At 40.1% G+C, this 23,299-nt stretch overlaps 1 protein-coding gene across 3 annotated transcripts in view; it reads right to left on the bottom strand.

The window, feature by feature from the left end:
• The window catches only part of CDKAL1 (CDKAL1 threonylcarbamoyladenosine tRNA methylthiotransferase), a 337,692-nt gene that overhangs the window by 3,452 nt on the left and 310,941 nt on the right, over positions 1-23,299 (bottom strand). For 2 of the 3 annotated variants that reach the window (XM_086608947.1, XM_086608948.1), the window contains exons 13-14: positions 18,989-19,072; positions 18,177-18,341 (exon numbers count right to left, since the gene is read on the bottom strand). In XM_086608947.1, coding sequence (XP_086465073.1) covers positions 18,177-18,341; positions 18,989-19,072 — 249 coding nt within the window. Of the gene's footprint in view, positions 1-7,487; positions 7,518-18,176; positions 18,342-18,988; positions 19,073-23,299 lie in introns of those variants that run through there. The other variant, XM_086608949.1, reaches the window with a different exon arrangement.

The raw sequence follows: 23,299 nt of genomic DNA, 5'->3' as shown, positions 1-23,299 counted from the left end.
ATAAGAAGCATCCCTGCCACCATGTATTCTAATAAATGTACAGTGCTACACTGTTAAGAGAAAATGCTGTCTACAAGCATGCTTGTGTCAGGCGTTATCAGCTGTACACTATTCCTGGGAATTCAATGATTCCAAATACACATGGAGTTTACTTATTCACTTTAAGAAATAGGAAACCTTGAAAAAATGAAAATAAATAGAAATAAAATAAATATATAAGTAAGAACTGAGCTGAAGGATAAATATAGATTTATCATTATTTTCTCAGTAAATGGTCAGAGTCTTAGCAATAATTAAGATTCTTAATCTGTTAACCCCAAATCATTACCACTTAAGTTATAGCAAGAAAATAAATTAATCAAAGCATCTTGCAAATAGCTGCAGTCACTAAAACTGTCTTACTGTCTGTCAGAGGATCCTAGGATAATTCAGACCGCACCTGGTCCATCCTCCTGCTCAAGGAAGGGTCAGCTATGGCCTGGTTTGCTCAGGGATTTGATGAGTTGGGCCTTGAAAACCTCCAAGGATGGAGACTGCACAGCCCCTCCGGACCTTTGTTCCACTGCTTGACCATCTTCCTGGGAAAAATGTTTCTCTTCATACCCAGTGTGAACCTCTCGCTTCAACATAAGGCCACTCTCCCTCATCCTTCCACATGCACCACTGTGAAGCACTTGGCTTGGTCTTCTCGATAACCTTCCCACAGACACTGAGGGGCTTCTGTTAGGGTCTCCTGAAGCCATCCCTTTCCCAGGCTTGGACAAGCCTGGTCTCAGCCTCTCCTCGCAGACCAAGTGCTCCAGCCCCTGGCCATCTCCGTGACCTTATGCTGGACTCGTTTCAGTTACCAATTCCTGAATCAAGATCACTACAAATGGCCTCGTCAAGTCAGGATCTAGAGACTGACTGACCTTAAGCTCAGCTGCGTCAAATCGGACAGTTTCTTCCAGGTTTGTCATCCCTTATGGAGATCATCCTTAACTAGGGCCCACCCCTGACCTGCACAGCAAGTCAGCAACATCTTTTTACTTTCCCAGTAACACTCGCGTGATCTGTCTGATTCCTTCGGTCACCTTTCCCGTTACTCAGCTACCTCTCATCTTGATTACTGCTACAATCTCCTCCTGCCTGTCCTCTTTTCCTTCTGCTTCTCCCCATTTCTCTCTTGCATCATCTGACCATATGGCCTTTTCTAATAAACAAAAGCCGAGATGCCAATAGGAACACAAATTTGGAATGACATGCCATATCGTGACTTTCTGTCCATGTCACACAGATCCACCTCTGGAACTTCCTCCTCCTTCATTAACGTTAAATTCAAACTTTAACATTCCCATGTAAGAGGATAAAAGGAAGAACTTCTCTGTCTGTAAGTTACTGTACCTAAACTTCCTACCCTTACTGTAAGTCTCCATGGGTATTTTCCTTGGCAGACATCTCTCTGCTCTCTCCAATGTTCTTACCTAAGGGTAGGCTCTTGCCTACCTACTTCTTTTTCCTCCTCCAAATAGTCTTTAAGGATTATTCCCTCAATGAGTCCTCAAAATTCATAACGCAGTTAAAAGCTAGACAGAAGGCTGAGTAACTGGGGCTTATTAAATGACTTCCTTTTTGATGTATGCTTTGAGGAGGGAAACAGCCAAAAAGATGAACTAACAAAAGAAACAAAAAAAAAGAGAAACAAACAACCAAGAAAACACAAGCCAAAACCACCTCCAAAATGTTTAAAACACAGTCTTGTGCTGCTTTCCATTATACTCACTTGTTCCAGCTTGTTTCTTTATATTTACCTATCAATGCTTCCAGCCAGGAGCTGACGCTTTTGTTACATGTTTGTATTTCGTGCTGCTATTAAACTTAGTGACTCGGTACCCTCCCGCTATACAAACAATGCATTGGCAAAATAACCTGTCGTTCAAGGTCAGAAGCAACATTTTGAAAAATAGTCAGTGTGATGTCTGGATTCTGAGCTGCTTTTTTTTTTTTTTTTTTCTCCTACAAATAAGGTGGAGGAGTGTTGATCACTATGCTGGAAACAAGTGACATGCAAGCCGGCATTCCCGTTAGCACTTGCAACCACAAGAGAACTGGGAGGTCTTTGAAGAGGAAAAAGTTTGTGATTCAAAAATCACAGTCACCCAAGGAACGGCTCAAAATGGAGAATGAACGTAGCAGCACAACGTGAACAAATTCAGGATGGGGATCTGCCACTATTTATTTCCCTGTGCATGGCACAGTTTTCTCAGGGAGATGGCAGGTGCTTGCTCTGGGCACTTAGCCGGTAATTAGTCGGCTATCAGACAAATCTGCTTCCTAGAGATCACCAGCGCACGCTTCTGGATTTTGAAAATACATTACAGTGAATTAGAGGATGCACATTTGTTTGTAATCACACTAGATACTGTTTTTCAGCGCGCGTACCATGGCCTGTCTTAGTAGATATCATTCCACAGGATTCCAGTTTGCTCCTTCTTTACAGGATCATAGAGATTTTTTGTTGGTTTTGGTTGTTGTTGTTTGGGTTTTTTTTTTTTTTTGTTTGTTTTTTTAAATAAGTATTTAAACGTTTTGGTTACAATATAGCAAGTTTCCCAGTTATTTTGTTGGATGATGAAAGAATGACAAAGAGCCAGTAGTATGTGAATGCTCCACAAGTAAGACTATTAAATGAAATACAATATGCTTTCTTAATAGCACAAGCCTTCAGAGATCATCACCTTTTTGCTTTCCTTTTAAGTCTTGAAATAACAATGACAATTATAGGGATGTCAACGGTAGCTACAGGCAAAAACACAAAAGGTTTCCATCAGAAAAGATACTCCAGTAAAATGAATCGCTAGATCTGAACATCTATATCGATGCCAAAGAACCACCAGTAGGACTGAACGATATTCACGTATCAACTGCGAAATGAGCAATACCGCTTCTACTTGGAAGTGAACTCTCTGAGTATATATTAAAGCACTATCTTTAAGAGGAATTCTATACTCCCAAATGGTAGAAAGCATAAAATACTAAAAGCCCTTCTAACCATTGTTATTTGCAAAGAACACTGTGATAAATATCCAAGAAACATCTCAAGGGACACTCTCTCTCAAAATCAGGAAAAGCTTTTAAAGATCTGTCACATGGAGCAAAGTATAATAAGCTGATATATGTACATATTCTTGGCTCAATATATGTACATATTCTTCTTCCCCTTAATCCTAGAATATGTCATAATCCTGAATTTATGGTGTTTTCATTTATTCCTACAGAACTGAACATTAAAAATGGAATGTTCCAAGGAGACTTCAAGATTGTATTATACGACAATCACCGAGACAAAGGATACAGTCCTTCTTACACTCGAGCCTCAAGGATGATAAACATGGTATAAAAAGAGCATTTTTAATATTTAGGAATGATACTAGCTTCCAGAGTTTCAAATTCCATACCAGTAGGTAGCTGTGGGATATACATGCCTCCTTCATTTTACAGGTAGTGAAACAAAGAAAGAAGATTAAAGCGCCTCCAGTGCCATACTGCGAGCCAGCAATCAAGTCTCTACAATTCCCATCCCAGATTCTGGTTGTCACCAGAAGCCAACATAGCCTCTAAACCCTTTTATCTCTGTCAAGTTTAAGTTTTAAATACATTTTCTTAAATCTAGGCGATGCCTTAAAATGTAGTTTCCTGACAATTTCTTTCACATTCATCATCACAGACTTTTGTGCCCAATATCAAACACCTCCAGTTCCTCGGACTGTAGATGCTCACCACGTGCAGCTGGAATCAGACCTCGGCAAAAAAGATCATTTGGTGCAAGCCTGACATTTAACAGTTAATAAGTGTGACTGATCTTGACCAACTTTGTGGGCTCCATGATAATACAAAGGTTTTCTTTTCATATTGTCTTGGCCTCTTTCTTTTAAGTATCCCTAGTTGTTTCAGGATGTCTCCCACAGTGCCAGTTAAGACACTTCCAAGCACCTGAGGGAGCATCTTGAAATCGGAGTCTCCTTTCTGATTTCACACTCAGCCGGGCTGCACTGCAGTCAGTGGAGGACTCTGATGGAAACATCAGACAAGGGTTCCTTCCCGTGAGGAGCAAGCCCAACTGCTCGAGCACAATCCCTGTCTGTATCCCCTGTCTCTACATGCCACTCGTCAGCCCTTCTCCACCACAAAGACACATGAGAAAAACCTTTCTTGGCTTGCTGTGCACTTGATGCTAGATCATGATGATAGCACCTTGGCGCTCTGTCTAAGACATCAAAGAACAGGAAACATCCACTGTACAGGCTGTAACGAATACCCACCCCCAGGAGAGCGTGTGTATCATCCAGAGGGTGGTCTGACTCCACAACCTGTGTCTGGAAAGGACTGAAGTGCCCCACCATGCTCGATTACTGGCCATCTGCACCCGAGCTGAGAGCCTCCCGGGAATCCACTGGACCTCAGCCTTCTCACACACAGCTTTAACGTGGTGTGCTCTGTCAGGTCATACCTGATAATTCCCAGGATTAGCTCATGGGGCGAAAATCAGTTCCTCTGGAATTAATCAAAAACTAACAAGTACTAACTTCTTTTTTTTCTCTGAGACTTCACACCTGGAGTTAGTTACTCTTAAACGCAGAACAGTCACCACTGCAATTTTCTTGAACACATGGTACAAAATTTTAATTATTTGTAAATATCTAGTTTTGAGCATTTTAAACTGACCATCATCAATTTTTTTTCACTACACTAACCTTCTAGCAGGCACTTTGAACATCTGCCTCATCTTCATCTGTGAAATGGGAAGACAAAAGTTGTATTTCAGGAGGATAACGTAAAAATAAACTTAATACTGTTTCTGAAGCACTCAGAAATTTAGTTACAGGGGTCATAGGAAAGGTTAGAAAGAAATTAATAACTCCCTCGAGAGTGAGATTGAAACAGCATGTAGCAAACAACACTGCTATTAGACAATGAAGAGGAAAAATGTCTAACAGCAGCTCTGGGCACAGAAGGAAACGAGAGAAAATTACAGGCTGAAACATACATAATATGGTTGGCATTTACATGGAAAAGAGGAACTGAAACTCTCGGTTCAGACTACTTCACTTTACATTCCAAATAATTCGTGCACGTACACACGTGAGAAATACCATTCTTAGTTTCTTCTTGTCATCACATATTATAGGTCTTCAGTGTCACTGCAGTGTTACACTTTTCTCTATTTAGAAAAGGACACTGGTCTGTAGAACACAACCGATAATATTTTAAATACAGCTTGTTTTGTTGCTTTTGTCTCCGGGTGAATACAAGTGTTAACTGGAATTGACTCCTGAGCAAGCAGTGTCTTCTATTCCATTTCACTATTTCTGCCCATCCTAGTAACTTTTGAGCCTACTCACCAACGTCAACAACAATAGAGCAATCCACTAAGTTTCATAAATGTCAAGGGCTGGTAGAACAAAAAAAAAAAAACAGATCTAAAGTAGCCCTCCCATCGAGGGAACGGCCAAAGCCCAGGCTCAACAACCTGGTTCTTGCCATCACCCTGCTAACCAATCTATACTCCTGAAACTCCAAATCACATGCAATAGTTACACAAACCACCTGTAACACATTTTTGTCCACAATGCAGTCGGAGAAGACAGGGAAGATGCAGAGAGGAAGCTGTGGTTTTTGCTGTAGAAACATGGGAGGAACCAGAGGACTCAAAGTCTGGGAAATCAGGCTTTGTTATTCAACTGCGAGTGCAGCTTTCTTGTACCAAGACTGTCTGTGCTTCATGGTGCTTCGAAACTAAATGCAGGACCAGAGGAAAACGGGGTAAAAAATAGATATGAAATGGAGAGAGGTGGTTCTGCTTAGCATGGGGAATAGTGTTTCAACAAACTAGCTTGCTCCTAGGTACAAAAAGAATGCGCTTCCCACTTTTCCCCACCTTTTCACAGCCGAGGCACCTATCTGATTGGATGCTACTGTACAGCAATGCAGGACATGAGAATGACTTTACATAGTAAACTGCTGCAAAGGTGCCTTCTGCTTTTCAGATTTGCCATATCAGGCCTGAATTAAAATGGTAATGAGTTTCTACCAAACATAGTATCAGTAGTTGTAGGCCATTTCCTTGTAAATGAGGAAGAGGTCAGGTCCTTATGACAGATTCATAATCTTTGAAAGGAATTTCACTCACCTTTACTTCTCCGAAGCCCATAAAATCTTCCCTAAAATTAGGTAATATTAAAATACACTGCTTTCAGGAAAAGAAGTTAAGAAAATCTGAGATAAACACAAACAAAACAGAAGACAACCTGAAAATGGCAAACATATACAAGGTGCCTACAGGGGTGAGATAAGCAAGCCCATAGGATAACTGTGGGGCTTAACCTAGTCTTTAACAAACTGATGGGTTTGGATTTTCAAATGCTTCCTGTCTCCATGTAGTCAGCACTACAACAGTTCTGTTACCACAGAAGATATTCTCCCAAGCATAACTCCAATTCATTCCTTTCCAGCTATTAAGAGCTACACATCTGGCTTTCCCTTGTGGTTCTGTGACAAAATCTGATTAAGCTACAGAATCTTAAGCAGTCCTCACTGAAAAAATAATGAACTAATCTTTCTTTGGGTAGAGATACATGTTGAATAGTTGAAAGAGGAAAAGAATTCCTGTCATTCTAAGCACTACTTCCATTACTTTGCCAAATTAAAGTTCCTGTATTTAGAAAAAAATATCTGTGTCAAAAATGGATATTCACAGCCATCCTTTTTGTATGATAATTATGTTATCTGCACTTATCAGAGATTTTGTATTTGAGAATTGCAAAACAGACTCCATAAGAATAAGATAAAGTACAGCCAGACTGACTGAAATGACTTAAAATCACACATGAAGCCATGTCAAAACAAGGACGACATTTAAAAAAGGATCCTCTAGTCCTGGTAACAAGACCTTTTCTGGAGGACCAGAAATCCATCCGGTCGGTATTACGCACAGGTAGTTTTCGTAGCTGTGCGAAGTTTTCACAAAAAGAGCTTAGATGTACTGCCTTCACATCTCTGTTTCATCAAAAGTCTTTTCACAAAAACTTTCAAGCCACCCCAAACCAAAAAGGAGCGTTTGCTTAAGTTGTGCCTCAGCATATAGCTATAAAGAGGAATCCATCAATTTAAAAGTTAAGACATTTAGCAAAGAATTTTCTCATACAATATTGTCTCAAGGATCCCATGGTTATACTGAGGCTAAAGAAAAAGAATATTAATTTCCACAGGGCTTTTGCTTCTTATTTTGCATCTGCCACCTGGTTTTCCAGCCAGTCACGTTTCATTCCTTTCACTGTTGATCAGTCTCCATCCACCTCACGCTGCAGTACCCGGGGAGTCAATCCCTTCAGACCGGCCACAGGAGCCTCCTCAAGGCACCACCACGTCTTGCCAAGCACCCAACCAGACACAAATTCATCGTGAGATTAATGGCCACCAGCTCTCCTTCTCCACGTATCACACATGCTCCGAAATGTACGATCCTGACCTGGCAGTCACTGGAAGAGAGGGTATTGGATAGCACCTAGTGAGGCAGGTGAATTCTTCTGGTGGCTGCAGGTCCCACGCCAGCGGCTGGCCGTTTCTGCACCAGTGTAACAACAACATGACCATGTGTCTGTGGAGAGGGCTCCTTTGCAGGCCAAGTCCCACAAAACACAGTTTCTACCGGTAGGGTCAGGTACAAAGGCCAAATGAAAAGTGTCATGAAGAAGACACAGATAGCACAGCAACATCAACATTCATCATAGCATTTCCTGACGTACGTTGAGCCAGAAGCTGGGAAATCACTCTTTTCTTATGCAATGATGAGCTACGTAGGTCAAACGTGGTCTGCCTTCGGGCCCTTAATTATTCCGTGTTACTGTCATCACCAAGACAACAGAAAACACACATTTCTCATTTCTTTTTGAGAAATGTTTTTCACTGAAAAGTTTTAAAATTCATGTTTTCATTTTACAAATGATTTGTCAGCCCTTCTCTACAATAAAAACTACATGAGAAAAACCTGTATTATTCCTTGTATACCTTGATGGCTTAGATTGCTATGTAGTTCAACTTTAGTTTTGACTTTAAACTGGTGTATCTTAATTAAAAATTACTTCATGCCAGTGCTTGTGACCTTGACAATTAAAAAGCTGAAGCACCACTGGGGTATATATATCTTCCTCACCATAATTCCAAAGTCTCAGGTTTTTATATTATCTAGGATGGAAGAAATATGTTCTAGTTTTCCCAAGATCATTATTATACTATTACACCAAACCTGAGTTGTGGTCCTGACTCCAGTAAAAGAAATGGAAGTAAATACACTGAAATGTTAACATCGTGCGGGCTCGAGTTCCACACACAGGAAAACTGTGCTTGAAGCCCTCCGACTCTTCTGGAACCTCAAAGCAGGAGCTGTTTCTGATGTACACCTGTGAATCTGCTTAGAGCAAGCTCCCAGTGCAAATTATGAACAAGCTTTGGAATCTGTTCTGATGAAAGGGAAAGGCAGAATACCGAACAGACCATGCAGACAGACGGAGTGCTGATTTTACTTTAGAGGGAATGTATGCGAGATTCGGGCTATCTACACTAACTGCCACAACCTCTCATGCTACACTGACCAGGGCATTCTGTGCAATACTCCTCCTTCCCAGTGCTGGCTCAGACAATTACATCCAATCCAGTCACACTTTCTGGATTTTAGCTAGTACGAGTGACTTAGCCTGGCATTGGGATAAGTCAGGAGGAAATGACTTAGTGGTCAGTTTCTTCACCTTTAAGTAGGGTTCTAGTATCTGAAAAAAATAAATTAGAGGGGAGGGAATCCTTCAAGCCACTTAAACACACAATGGGAAGTAGGCAGGGGAAGGTCATCAAGATGGGTGTGCTGTACACTACACACAGGTAAAGCTGTCTTTGAACAGCTTTAATGAAGTGCTCAAATAATTAGCTACTTTTCTAAATGTCTCTTGTACTTAACGGTCTTTGATATAGCCCAGAGGAACAGCTTGCTTTGGAACTTGTTACAAATAAGAACTGAACCTAAAGTTAAATACGTTTGAGAGTCAGGTCTCACGAAAACCTTCAGTGTAAGAGGTAATGAGCCAAGTTTCTTAGAGGTAGAACGCAAACTTTTAAAGCAATTATTCCTGTTGTAGTTTGAGAACTCCTTTAAAAAAAAATATCTTAGACTGGGGGAGAGATTGTAGGAGCACAAGGGTTTATTTCTGTTGTTGTTGGTCCAGTAAATCTGCAACAACATGCTTTAGTGGCTACTGGCATGATCAAGACTTTGATCTCATTACATGACAAAGGATGTGGAGTGACTGTTAAGCTTGATACGCAGTACAGCCTGTATAAACACAAGGTTACCGTTTGCAGCGTTGAAGAACCACTAGTTTACTAAGTTTACAACCTTCTGTGGGCTGTCTTTAAGGACACAATCACTCTAATACATTCAACAGGATGACTGTAAGTTCTTTGGATATCTTTGGATATTCTAGTGTAGTTAGGAGTATATCCTTGGTGGACTAAATTTAAGGCTCTGAATTTCACGTTCATTTCACTGAAGCATGGCATTTGGATATTTATGTTTTCTCCAATGTAGCCACCAAATAGAACCTCATCTTTATTGCTCAAAAAAATGTTACTTGCAAAATTTAAATATATCTTAGTAAATTCTCATTATCATAAAAAGAATCAACAAGAACACAAAGGATGATTTTTAGACTATTACAAAACCATTAATCTACTCAGAATCTAATAAAATTTTTTGAGCATATAATAATATTAAAGGATACGAAACACTCTAATTTGCCTTTAAAGTGGTTTGCTAGTTTCTTTGAAATGAGATACACTTTTTGAACAGTTTTAAGTTAAAAAATAGCTTAATATCATGACTGTAATTTTTATTTGCCTTCAAAACAATCTCAAAGCTAATGAGCTCTCTTAATTCAATGGTTTTGGCAACAAATATATTTATAGGCAGAAACTGAACATTCCAGTATCTTGTATGTGTAAAATCAAATCTCCTGCTGACCTTTCATTTGGTGATGAGGAAACCTGTATCACCCTTCTAAACCTCTATTTCCTCTCATGAGCCCACGTGCCTTTTTCATGCTGTCCCATTTAAATATTCATGGAGAAAGACAACTACGATTACAGCTTCAATAGATGAGGAACAGACAGAAAAATCACCACTCCAAGACACAAACATCTCATGCCTCTGACTGTATGTTTGCTTGCAGGGAAAGGAGAGAGAGGGAAGGAACGGGACGAGTAACACTGCCTTATCTGAGCTTTTTGGTGACCTGCAGAGTGGTAATAAAAAGAAACAGGATGACTAAATACTGTAAGCACAGATACAACGTATGCATGGGCTGAATATCCTTCACCTGCCTTTGTATTAAACTCTACTGGAGAGGTACAAAAGTCAAACCTATAACGACTTGCTGGCACAATGAGTTGGAAATAGATTCTCTCCAAAACAACAGAAAAATTGAGAAAAGTTGTGGCTCTCACTTTTTTTTTCCCCTCAAAGTTAATTAAAACTTAGTGAATTTATAACCTGGTTATAATGTATTATTTAATGTTATAAATAACATTACATACTAGAGCATTACTAAAACCAAATGCTTTTTGATTCTTTCCAGAGTTTGTTTGCTAAAGATCTGATTGAAAAGAAGAAATATTTTAAAAGGAACTCCTAAATATTTGCAGAGTGTCAAGTAGTTAGAATTCCCCTGGCTACACACTTCCAGTTTGTCCCTGTGCCAAGGGAGAGCAGAACCCACCCACTCGTCCTGCAGTGCAGCACCAGCACATCAAGTTGTAGAAATAATACACAAAAATGGCAGAACTATTCCAGCACTTGGAGTTTTACTTCTGGAGGCAGGAGGGGTAGAACACTTCTATTTAACCTTCTCTCATTCTCCAAAAAATGACTTAGAGTTGAATCATCCCAGTCATTACTATTTCCATTTATGGCATGCACTGCACAGAATTAACATAATTATGTGATTTGAAGTGATTAGTGACATTCAGTCAAATAACACTGTCTGCTGAGGAAATGAAAAGTAAATAAACTAAAGTTCAGATCTTTTCACCTGAAATGGACTTAAGAGAGCATTTACTTGAAAAGGAGCTACGTGTTGTTTCAGCTGAGCTTTGATCACTACAGTCGAAATTCAGCTCTGCCAAGGGATGGGCAGAAAGACAACATGCCCATCAAAGACCTCAGGATAAAAGTGCTTGGTGAAGGTCTTATGCTGGCTCTTGGGTTTGCTGCCTTAAATCATCTCTACGTATTTGAACTGTCTACATAGTGCAGAGAAAGATTTTGCATCAATGAACTACCTTCTGTTCCAGTTTGCTGGTCACAAAATGATTGTTGGCTACATTAAAATGTTCACAGAATTACAGAAGATAAGGCTGGAAACAGACCTAAGAGGTCACCCAGCTGTACCCATGCCCCAAGGTGGCTGACCTACGATCTCAAGCGCGTCCCCAACCACCACAGGTGATCCAATCTGATGCTTATCTGAACTCAACAAGAAAAATCTATTCCGCCCTAAGAAAGAATCCATCCCAAATGTCAGATTCTAAGCTGAAAAACGTTGGGCTTCCAAGCAGAAGAAAAATTCAACTCAACTCTTCAAATAAACAGAACCCTCATGGCGTGCAGATAATGTGTAGATCATGAAAATCAGCATCTAAGGAAGAGCATATTACGAATTTGTGTCATTTTTTAGGGAAAAGCTCCCTTTTAAAAACATCCATAGATGGCATTGAGTTCCACTCTTAGAAAGGAAATTTTTCTTCTCTTATGTTAACCTTATAGTGACCTCAGTGAAATAACTGAAGAAAACATAAGAAAAAATATTAATTAAGAAGGATTTAACACCATGCTTTATGACCTCTATTTACAAGCTTAGCAGAGAGCACGAGTAACACATGAAATAAAATAGATGAACACATGAAATAAAACAGATGAACACATGAAATAAAACAGATGAACACATGAAATAAAACAGATGAACACATGCAAAAGCACTATCTGTACGCCTCGCATCACATGCGGTGTGTCGGGGCCAGAGGGAGAGAGAGGAACGGAGCCAACGAAAGGCGCGTTCCTAAGAATGCAATGGCACAGAATGCACGAGCACCAAATAGTGCACTGCATTTTCATGAAGTATTACCTGAAAACTATTTTACATACAAAATGTTCCCTTTTTTTGGTCAGCATGTTTATCTAAAATAGAACCTTCTCCACATATTTCTTGAACTGCCCCTTCTTGGACACTGTGATGCAAAGATCCCTTTGCAAAGCAGCTTTCCAAGAGAACTAAAAGGTGTATTCTATTTTACTTTATCTTTCTTCTTTGAAAATTCTGATCTTTCATTAGCATTTCTCATACTTTCTACAGTTTGTGTTCCTGTAATTTTATGAAAGATTCCTCTCCTCACACCTCTATGCCATTTTTTGATCCAAAATTTGTTTCCTCATTCTCTTTTTTCCCCTGTATCTCTAATCTCTAGTGCCTGTTCAGGAACCAAGTTTTCCACCACTTTGAAAGCCCAATGTATGTAAAAACTGTGCTTAATAATTACTCGAGTTCTATTACCATCTTCCATATTTCCATCCAAGTCCTTGAAGGAAGTTTCCAGTATAGAGATCTCAATTCTGCCATGATGTCTTTCATTTCTGTTCCAGCAGAAGATACTTTCTTCCCCCTTCTCCATTTTGGTTTGCCTGCAAGTGAAGCACTTTCTACCTGAGATCAGAGAGCTCCCTTCAAGCTATGCTTTGTTGATTCCTCTTTCTGGCAGGCTACAAAGAAGTGTTTGATGTATGCATCTTTCCTGTTTCCTAACATCAGAAAAAAGGCTGGGTAATGTTTAGAGGTCATCTTTTGCTAATGTAACTAGAAAATACTTGTGGCTAACTGGGAGAGCGGGAACACAGAACTTCTTCAGTAGTATCCAGAAGTAAAACGCTACCAAAACCCACTGCAGAAAACGAAGGCAGGGCAGAGAGAGAAAGGACCAAGCAGACTGACCGAGCAATTGCTTGCTAACTGAAAATCAGTGGCTCGCCCCTCGTTTCCTCCAAAGATCCCAATGACTCCAACATCTATGAGCTTAATGGCCAACTACGGACATTACCACGGCCTGGGAGCCAGAGAGATGTGCACCGAGATCCCAGAGTCACAAACCGAGATACTGAAAATGGGGACTGCCAGCAGGAGTCACTCGCAGGGCCAGTGTAAGACATGGAGAACGTTATTGCATAAGACAACGGAAAACAGAGAACAGAGAGAAAGATGTGCCTGTATTTGCTTGAAAAGAGTCACTTGTAGATGAGTTACAGACACAGGAATTACGAACATAAAATAATCATGGCTACGTAATTAAATAGCCAGTTAAAATAATTTTTTTCTTGCCTTAATTTTCCATCTGATTAAAATTTCCCACCAAGGTCCTCAGACGTACAGAGCTTTGATTTTGGCAATGCATTACAATGCTGGCAGGTAGCCAGCCTTTTATTTTTATCCCTCAGTCCTTTGGTCTCTTCTTCATATATTTCTCATCTTGCAGTATTTTTTTTCCTCCAGGCACAGAACATATGTAAACAACTAGAATGGGTTTTGGAGCACAGAAGCACAACATACTGTATTTCCGTTTCTAACAAGAGATCATATTCCTGCAGATTTCTTTTTTTTTTTTTTTTTTTCCCAATGATTAGGTTTGGGCAAACATTTATTTGTAAACAGGATATATTTATTAGATATTCTACTCTATGCTGCTGAGAAACTGTCAAGATCCCTAAACATAGCCAAATAAAATTAATAAAATCAAAAATCTTAAAATATTATTTTAAAATCAAATGACATTCAGCCCGCTGACACACACTGCTGAGTTTTCAAAACTATTTGTGATGTGACGATGCAGTCAGGACTATGCACATTGCAAACTCACCTCCACAACCTCCGACTAGTTTACCAGAGCGCTTAAGAACACCGCAGGGACACTAAATGGCTCTGCTGAATCTCAAAATGCTAAAGTGCATCCTTAATCCTCTGTCAACTCCAAGCCCACCTCAGTGGAAGAAGATCACGTCTGCAGCATTTACATCTGTTTTTTTCCTGTGAAACTTAGTAGAAGTAATTCTTGGTCAAAGGTTTGAAATATTTACTCTCTGTTATTTGTAATTGCAGTTAGAAACTCAGGATATGCCTGCTTTGCCTGAAGGATCATTTTCAATGTTAACATCAATATTTTTTAATGCCCAGTCCACACATATCCTATGTTAGCTTCACTAGAACCAAGTTCAAAAATGCCTTTATGCACGAGTTCATGCTTTATTAATTTCAACTTTCAACTATATAACCTATGCCATAAATTTTCTCAACATTTTCTACTACTGAATCACCAACTGCACATTTTAAACCCAAATAAATCTCTAGTAGATTTAAATTTCTGAGTTAACTTAAATTTCCAAAAGTATTTGCCCCCCCAAAAACAGCCTTCCTGTAAAATTCTGCAACTCGGAGACAGCGTTCACTTTTGAGTGGCTTTTACAAAAAATTCTTGCTGAAGTAAAAAAAAAATTCCTGGCAAACACCTGTGCATTTTAATACTTAATATGTCCACTACAATCAGTAAGTCTGATCACTCTGACAGCTTTTCATGATGACTTTAACACTCCTCTGCCCTCCCCGTCCCAACTCCTGTCACAGAACTTGACGTTACTGAATGTCGAGACCTTATTCTAGACTTAGGCATAGTTTTTTCCTTAGATATATAATAACTGCTAAAAAAAAATCTACATCATTTATACATTACCTATTTTAGGTAACTCTTTCTTCTCTCATTATACAGTTTGATAGTTTGACTATCCAAGGTTTCAGTTCAGCATGCTGCCCTTTTGAAAAGCAGAGACCCTTGGGATCTTGTAGAAGACGCAAGATCTTTGGTTAGAGAGAGTATGTGAAGACATATGTCCTGAGTTGCCTCCTTCTTTCCCCAACCTGACATCTGTGCACACAACACGCTATATGAAGCCTCATACCACATATGTTGCCCCTTTTATATTGCTCATAAGCACCTTAGGACAGAATCACATGTCTCGAGCATATCTAGCAGTCCAACCATACAAAACAACATAAAGAGCATCCTTCATCCAGCCAAAAACCAATGGTGACTTTTGAGACAAACTTTAGGTTCCTGGGAACCTAAAGAAAGTTCCTGATTTGCCACTTACATACGATTTGTCAGCAGGAACTTCCCACTAACAATTTCAGTTCACATTCTACATGTTGCACATTGGCCAGGTGTGATGAAAGAGTTTCAGCTGTAGCTTCCTGTGGTGGGTTACCCCAGCTGAACACCAGGTGCCCACCACAGCCGCACTATCGCTCCCCTCGTCAGCTGGACAGGGGAGAGAAAATATGATGAAAGGCTCGTGGGTCAAGATAAGGTCAAACTGCTCCAGCCACAATGCTGAAGTCACAGGAGGCAGAGGCAGGGACTGGGAGAATGAAGAACTGCCCAGTGTAGGAGAAGACCATCTTCAAGACCTTCTAAGGAGCCTGAAGGTGCACAAGTCCGTGGGACATCATCTACCTGGACTTTTGCAAAGCATTTGACACTGTCCCACACAACATCCTTGTCTCTAAACTGGAGAGACATGGATCTGACGGATGGACCACTCGGTGGATAAGGAATTGGCTGGATGGTCGCACTCAAAGAGTTGCAGTCAACAGCTCCATGTCCAAGTAGAGGCCAATGACGAGTGGTGTTCCTCAGGGGTAAGTACTGGGGCTGGTGCTGTTTAACATCTTTGTCAGTGACATGGACAGTGGGATCGAGTGCACCCTCAGCAAGTTTGCAGATGACACCAAGCTGTGTGGTGTGGTGGACACGCTGGAGGGAAGGGACGCCATCCAGAGGGACCTGGACAGGCTGGAGAGGTGGGCCTGTGAGAACCTCATGAAGTTCAACAAGGCCAAGGGCAAGGTCCTGCACATGGATCAGGGCAATCCCAAGCACAAGCACAGGCTGGGTGGAGAATGGATTGAGAGCAGCCCTGAGGAAAAGGATTTGAGGGTGCTGGTCGATGAGAAGTCAACATGAACTGGCAGCATGGGCTTCCCCAAGGGTCACAGCCTTCTCTGGGCCTCTACCTGCTCCAGCATGGGGTCCTCCATGGGATGCAGGTGGGTATCTCTTCCACTGTTAACCTCCATGGGCTGCAGGGGGACAGCCTGCCTGACCGTGGTCTTCACCATAGGCTGCAGGGGAATCTCCACTCTAGCATCTGGAATACCTCTTCCCCTCCTTCTTCACTGACCTTGGTGTGTCTGGAGTTGTTTCCCTCACATATTCTCACTTCTCTCTCTGGCTCCTATTTTCTCTTGCAGAGTTTTTTTTTCCCCACTTTTTAAATATGTTGCGGCAGAGGTGCTATCACCATCACTGATTAGCTTGACCTTGGCCAGTGGTGGGTCTGTCTTGGAGCCATCTGGCATTGGTTCTATCGGACACAGAGGAAGCTTCAGGAGGTTCTCACAGAAGCCAGCCCTGCAGCCTCCCCGCTACCAAAACCTTGCCATGCAAACCTGATACGCTTTCCTGTACAAAAGACATCCCATTTATTGATGTTTTATGATTCTAGTTCTTTCCAGAAAGTGAAAGTTCCTAACGCACACAGGGGACCAAACATAAATAAGATATTCCCCTGAAGGAGCACTGGTAGGCACAGAAGCCATCACAAGCAATTTGCATTATCATGTGCTTGCTGTAGCCATTCACTTGGGCATTCCAGGTGCTTAAAGGGCAGGAGTAGATCTATGCATCTCAATGAGTTCTTACTGAAATTATCAGTATTCTCGATTTTAATAATTTTATCTCTCATTTTTAACATGAAAAGTTTCAGTCAACAGTCTGTTTGCTTGTTCTCATGTACATACAAGCTCCTGGCAGCACGCACTCAGTTTAACGACAGGCTTGGTTCTGTTCCAACGGATAATTAAAGAAATGTTCTGATGAAAAAATCAGCTGCACTTAAACAGCTCCATAGCCTAATCAGACAACTGGAGGCTTTTGGCTGTTTTTTCCCTCTTACAGCCCTTATCGGGCCGATATACACACACAGACACGGGCAGCATTCAAAGGAGAGCTCGGCAATGTGTTTGTGCTTGAGCTCCACGACCTGCCCCACACACCGCAGCAGGGCAGGGGCAGTTTGTGGCTCTGTGTGTCCACAGCCAGGTTTATTCAAGAGACCAAGGAGATGAGCTTAACACTAGTCACGAGGCATGCATTGATTATTCCTTCTAAGTACAACTAGTCAGAAGTTTAACAAGGATGCATATATACTTTAATACTTGTCATCAATTTACTGTAAAAGCAGCAAGGTGGCTGATAAACTGCCAATTATCCTTCTTCCATGTGCTAAATTATTGCTACATATTTTTGGAGATCCTAACAACAGTGCTGGAGAAAGGACATCAAACGATGCTTAGAAATGTGATACACATTTTCATTTCACACTCCATCAGTTTTTACAACTAGAGCTCCATGAAATGTATGAGAATACTTGGCTAACAGCCATATCTACTGAGGTGTAAAATAAGGATCAGATCTCTTTTAAAAAGAGTTTCATTTTCTTTACATGACTAAATCAGATGCTGTCCTTTTTCCAAAATATATTGTAAACATTCCATACCTCGACCCATCAACTAATGCTGGATATCTGAACCCAATTTTGACCTGTTTTAACAGACATGTAATTAATACAAATTTTTTAAAAGAGCTTAGTAAAGCAAAATAAACGGATTCATCCTTCCACTAAACTAGAACTGAAATATATTGAATTATATAATCCTGGCATTAAATCTTTTCAATTCTACTAAGTTCTTTCCTCATCTTGCACCTTGGAACAAGAAACAAGTGTAGTATTGCCTTTACAGTCAGCAAAGTAAAGCTATGGGTATCAACAAAAATATCTTTTAAACTCAGATTCCAATCTGTCAGGAAAGATTAAAGCTTCATGCATACATAAAAGGGGAACTATAAAATGATAACAGATACATGGCATGGAATCATTATGCTTGAACAGCTGCTGTTTTACCAGTGTAGTAAAGCAGAAAATGTCTTTTACTCACCTCTGTTAAACCAGAAACTTCTCCTTTTGCTAATGGTCTGGTGATAGATGCAGTGTAAACTCTGGCATCTGACACTGGTTGCCCCTTCATGAAATGTTTTCCAGCTTCATAAATATTCACTTCTACCATCTTACCCATTAACAGAGGATCCTTCGGCACAAGAACCTTTCAAATAAAGATAAAGATGTACTTACTAAATACCAAGGAGGACATCAATGTGTCCAGCTTCCACTCAGAAAACAGATTTTTGATAAACATCAGAGCAAATCCTAAAACTTCAAAGTTTTAGTCACCAGCAGACACTATAGCCCCTGACACACTTGACCGGTAGCATCTCCAGCTTGTGTTCTTCAAGAGCTAGAGCTTTGCTGTGTTAGCTCAGGCTATTTTTTTTTTTTTTTTTGCCAAGTGCATTGCCTGAAAGGATTTTCTAAAAGATGTATGGAAATTATTCAGATTCAACTATTCAGAAAACAATGCTTTGGAGACATAGCAATTAAAACTACTGCAATAATTATCAGCTTTTTAAACCATTCAAATAACGTTATTTGGATATATAGTGTGTATCCTCCTCATGCTGTATACTCAAAGAGCTGCTGTGTATTTCTTAACCTAATTTCAGGCAAAATTCACCTGTATTTACAACACAGAAATAAAACATCTTGTAAACAAGTCTTGATGGTCACAGCTTTTCCGGAAAATGGTTCTTATTTCTTTACTTGGTTTTTTTGCACTGTGGCACACTGCGTTGCTGAGATTATCAGAGAGCAAAGAGAAAACAAAAAGATGGTATTTTGATTATTTAGCCATACCTGCTCATAGAAAGGATTGTGAGCAACATAGTAATTGGAATCAAAGGATTCTTCTGTTACCAGAACTCTCTGCCTCTCACCGACCTGGAAAATAAAAGACAGGAGAGATGACTCAGAAAACAAAAATAACGTATTACACTCAGAAGAGAGCTGCAACTACAAGCAAACACTCTTAGCAGAAATAATCAAATTCTCTCATGAAATTCTGTGTCAGCAAGAAAGTGGGGCAGAGAAAGGCCCAGTTCAGACTGTCCATAATTGACAGAGCTAAAAGTCAGAACTGAGGGCTAGAACTGTGGTACTGCAAATGGGCTTAACGTGAAAATCCAGTTCAGAAATACAAACTGATTTTTACTTATTAACACAATAACAAACAGAAACGTCAGATGTGCAGAGTCCATTACAGCTTCATCCAACTAAGGAAAAAACTCCCCTTCGGCACAAAATTCTGCAATCAGACACAAAAAGGGTAAGACCCCCCCATCCCCAACACATCAAACAACTGGCAGCACCCGAGACGAGCAGGGAACAGCACACTGGCAGCTTCTAGATGCCATCAAGCTCATCTGTTTGCCTTCTTTTTTTAAGTCACACTCATTTACAATGACAGGGCATCTCTTCCTGCCTTCCTGGTGATTTCACCAAGCTGTACTCATGGGATTACATCGATTCCTGCGACAGCAGAGCCTACACTCCATATTATAGAGTCGATGAAGAAGAGTTTTCAACAACTCACAGACGAAGCGACATTAAAGGCCAAATAAACACTTTCAATTATACCTCCCAACTTCCAAATGCACTAACACAGCTCAAAGAAAGCTTGGGTTCTACAATTAGTTAAATGGAAGAACCCAGGACAAATCAGTTGTGTTTAGTTGCCAAGCAGATACGAATCTTGACTTTGTCCACTACTGAGTTGTATAACGAAGCTTACAGTCTAATTTCTGCAAACCTTGGAGGATGTTGAGCTCACATTTTCACTCTGAGCACATCTCTCTTCACATCTCTCTTGGTTTTTCATCTAAACGTGCCCTGGATTATTTCCAAACTATTTGACAAATGCCTTCTGCAAATTACAACTGTCTAGGAAGTTAAATTTACTCACTGCTTTCATGGCTGTCGCTATTTTGAGAATCAAAACTGGTTTCACGTTTTACCCCAAACTTTTAATATCTGTGAGCAAAGCTGCATTCAAGACCTTCCTCCCTCCCTGAAAGACTTCCATCACATCCTATTGGAAGTTTTAAGGCCTCCATCATAAGGGCCATGATAATTAGGAAGATGATGTAGATCAGATAATAATGTTTTGATTCTTTAAGATGCAAGCAGTAAAAGTAAATGATAAGATTGGGATTTTCTCTAACAGTCAATGGCAAAAAAAAGAACAGGAAGAAATTGAGGGTGTCCCTGCCCATGGCAGGGAGGTTGGAACTGGATGATCTTTGAGGTCCCTTTCAACCCAAACCGTTCTGTGATTTTGTGACTCTATAAATAACAGCAGCAATATCACATCTACATTACAGTATATATACACCGTATATATGCATATACATATATAATTCTCCACTCGCCAAACTTCATAGAACAACTCTTGCCTCCCTTTCCCTGCACAAGTACCTGGAGCATTCCCAAAGCAAACCCTGGAGAGAAGGGCGGAGAGCAAGCACCCAGCTCATCGCCCCAAAGGCAGTTAGTGTTAATTCCCCAGGATCACAGGTGTCGGGTACACAGCCCTGAGTGACAGACCCAAAACCAGAATCCTAACAGTAGAAAAGATGTGTATTTTTACATACTTTTGAGAGGTGTTTAAGAGTTGCTTATAGCACATTTAAAATTTCCATCAATGTTTCTCTGGGAAGGCTGCAATTACAAATAACAACAGATGCAACATCCTCAAATTTTAGTAACCTAAATCCAGTGTAACCATTTACCATTCCCCTAAACAGTAGGTGTTTTTTTTTTCTTTCAAGAAAACAGTTATTCAGTTCGAATCTCCAGAAGAGTTTTGCAAATATATGTCCAGAAGGCACTGGAGATAACTATGCCAGTAATAAGATTACAGGGAACATTTCCCCTGAACGGAGAGGTTTTGTTGTTTCTATATAGTTCAGACCATTGCTTCTAAAATCACAACCCAGTATGGTACTGTAGAGCTACAGCAGAAAGTCTCAAATGTCACACAATATTATGAAAAAGAGGAAGATGAAATGTTAGATAAGCAACACTCATCCTTGAGGAAGCTTCTACCATGGGAAAGCTACCACTGAAAGCACCAAGACTGATCACCAAATCGTGTCGTCACATTGTACTTTCAATTATTGTACTTTATTTATTGTACTTTATTTACCGGTACTGTAACTTAGCGAAACTGGCCCAAAGCAATGCTGCGTCTGTAACTCATCTCACAATTGTCCTGTGGTTCCCCAGCTCTCTCTAGTCACAACGTTCTGCCTTCATGGTCTCCATGAATCCTGCCTGTGAGTAGTCTAAGCTACACGTTATCTTCATAGTCTCAGATGACAGGGTGGCAAGCATGGTATGCAAAAACAACAAAAAAAAAATAAAAAGAAATCAGAGGGAAGAAGAAAAGAACACTTATGCTTGATCATTTGATAGAAGCAGTGACTTCTTCAGAGACACATTGCCAGTTTTTCTTATCTTTCCTTCCAAGAGAAAAAAGAACTCAGGTCTCGATGTCTCAGTGGGCCAGACAGAGCTTTTGGGTTCAAAATTTCTCAGGAATGGGAGAAAAATCAGGAAGACTAAATTTATCACATTACATCAAAATCGTGGCATTAAAATTGCATGCCAGAAGTGCAATGGAGCTGTAGAGCCTGCGCCAATTTAGGATACACACACACACACGACTAAGGTCGCATGCTGTAAGGAGTCCAGGCAAACCCAGCAACTGTTCACTTAAGTTACTGGATTTGTAGCCTTGGACAAGGCTGAGCTCACAGAGAAACATGATATTTGGCTATTTGCAGATTATTTCACCATAACAACAGAACAGGAAAATTCCATTTAATGAGTTAGGCCATTGGGTATTCATGATCTACAAGACTAATTGGCTACATGCACTTCTAAGACAGAAAATGACTATCTATCCTGCATCCAAGTATAATTAAGAAGAAATACAAGTACGCAGAATGCAGCTTTGGTATTGAAATTTGTTCAAGAAGTGGAATATGTCATCATTTCTGCAATTACTCCCCTGGGATCTCTAAGTGCCTAAGTTTCACCTCTCTCAGAAAGAATTTAAATATGCAGAAACCAGACACGATTATCTAATAACAGTCATAATTATAATAACCTTTGATGATTTTTTGCAGGCATGTACCAGCAGAAGTAATTCAGTATCTTATTTTTATTCCTATTCTTTCATCTGCTTCCACAGGTATGCATGAGTTCCAGCTCTCAGGGAACTACAATTCTGAAAAAGCATCTGGAACTGAGGAAACAGCCCTGGCACCTCAGTTTGGAAAGATTCCTATAGAACCAGGATGTTTTTTTCTTTACGGAGGATAGCAGGAAAATAATAATGAATGACAGTGAAAAACTTGCCTGGCCACGTCCCCCATCCCGAGATGGATCGGTCACATCATTTACACAAGGAGAATTTGTTTTCACTGAAAATAACACAATAGCTCTTGATCCTATCACTGCCTACACTGCAGCAGTTTCCAGGTAGTTTGTAAATCTCAGAATTAGTAATTAAATAACTTATGAACTTTTATTTCATTTTCATTTATCCTACAGGAAATTCTGACATGATAATTCTATAACTTAGTTTTTCCTTTACCGAATATCATAAAAAAGCAGCTTTTCCAGCTGGCTGATTTTCTAAAATGAATGCAGAAATGTCAAACATCCTTCTTGGCTGCAGTCAAATTAGGTGTGTTTCTTAAACCAAAACTGACTGAATCACATAAACCACACGACTGATTTTTAAATTCTACAATATTTCGGGTGCAAAAGACGAGCGCTGTTTACGTGCTTGGATAGAATATTGCTACGTAACGTCAACAACGGTCTGCTGTAAGTATAGTCAGATAATGTATGCGTCTACCTTTTTTTTTTTAGTTAATGAAAATCATAATTGTTCCAGGTTGATTCATTACTCAGTACAGTCAGCATGTAGCACACCATCTATATCACCATTTGTTCATTGTTCTTTTATGTGAATTCTGCTAGTTTTGTTTTTGAGGGGGTCTGTTTGGCTAAAAGAAAATAAATGAATAACTACTATATTTCTACACTTCTCCTACAGAAGAAGGCACTCTGCACACTCGTCTGTCTCCATCGATTCAG

Source organism: Tauraco erythrolophus, chromosome 3, assembly GCF_009769465.1.
Source record: "Tauraco erythrolophus isolate bTauEry1 chromosome 3, bTauEry1.pri, whole genome shotgun sequence".
Taxonomy (NCBI): domain Eukaryota; kingdom Metazoa; phylum Chordata; class Aves; order Musophagiformes; family Musophagidae; genus Tauraco; species Tauraco erythrolophus.
The sequence above is the reverse complement of the archived record's forward strand: the minus strand, read 5'-3'. Positions and strand labels throughout refer to the sequence as shown.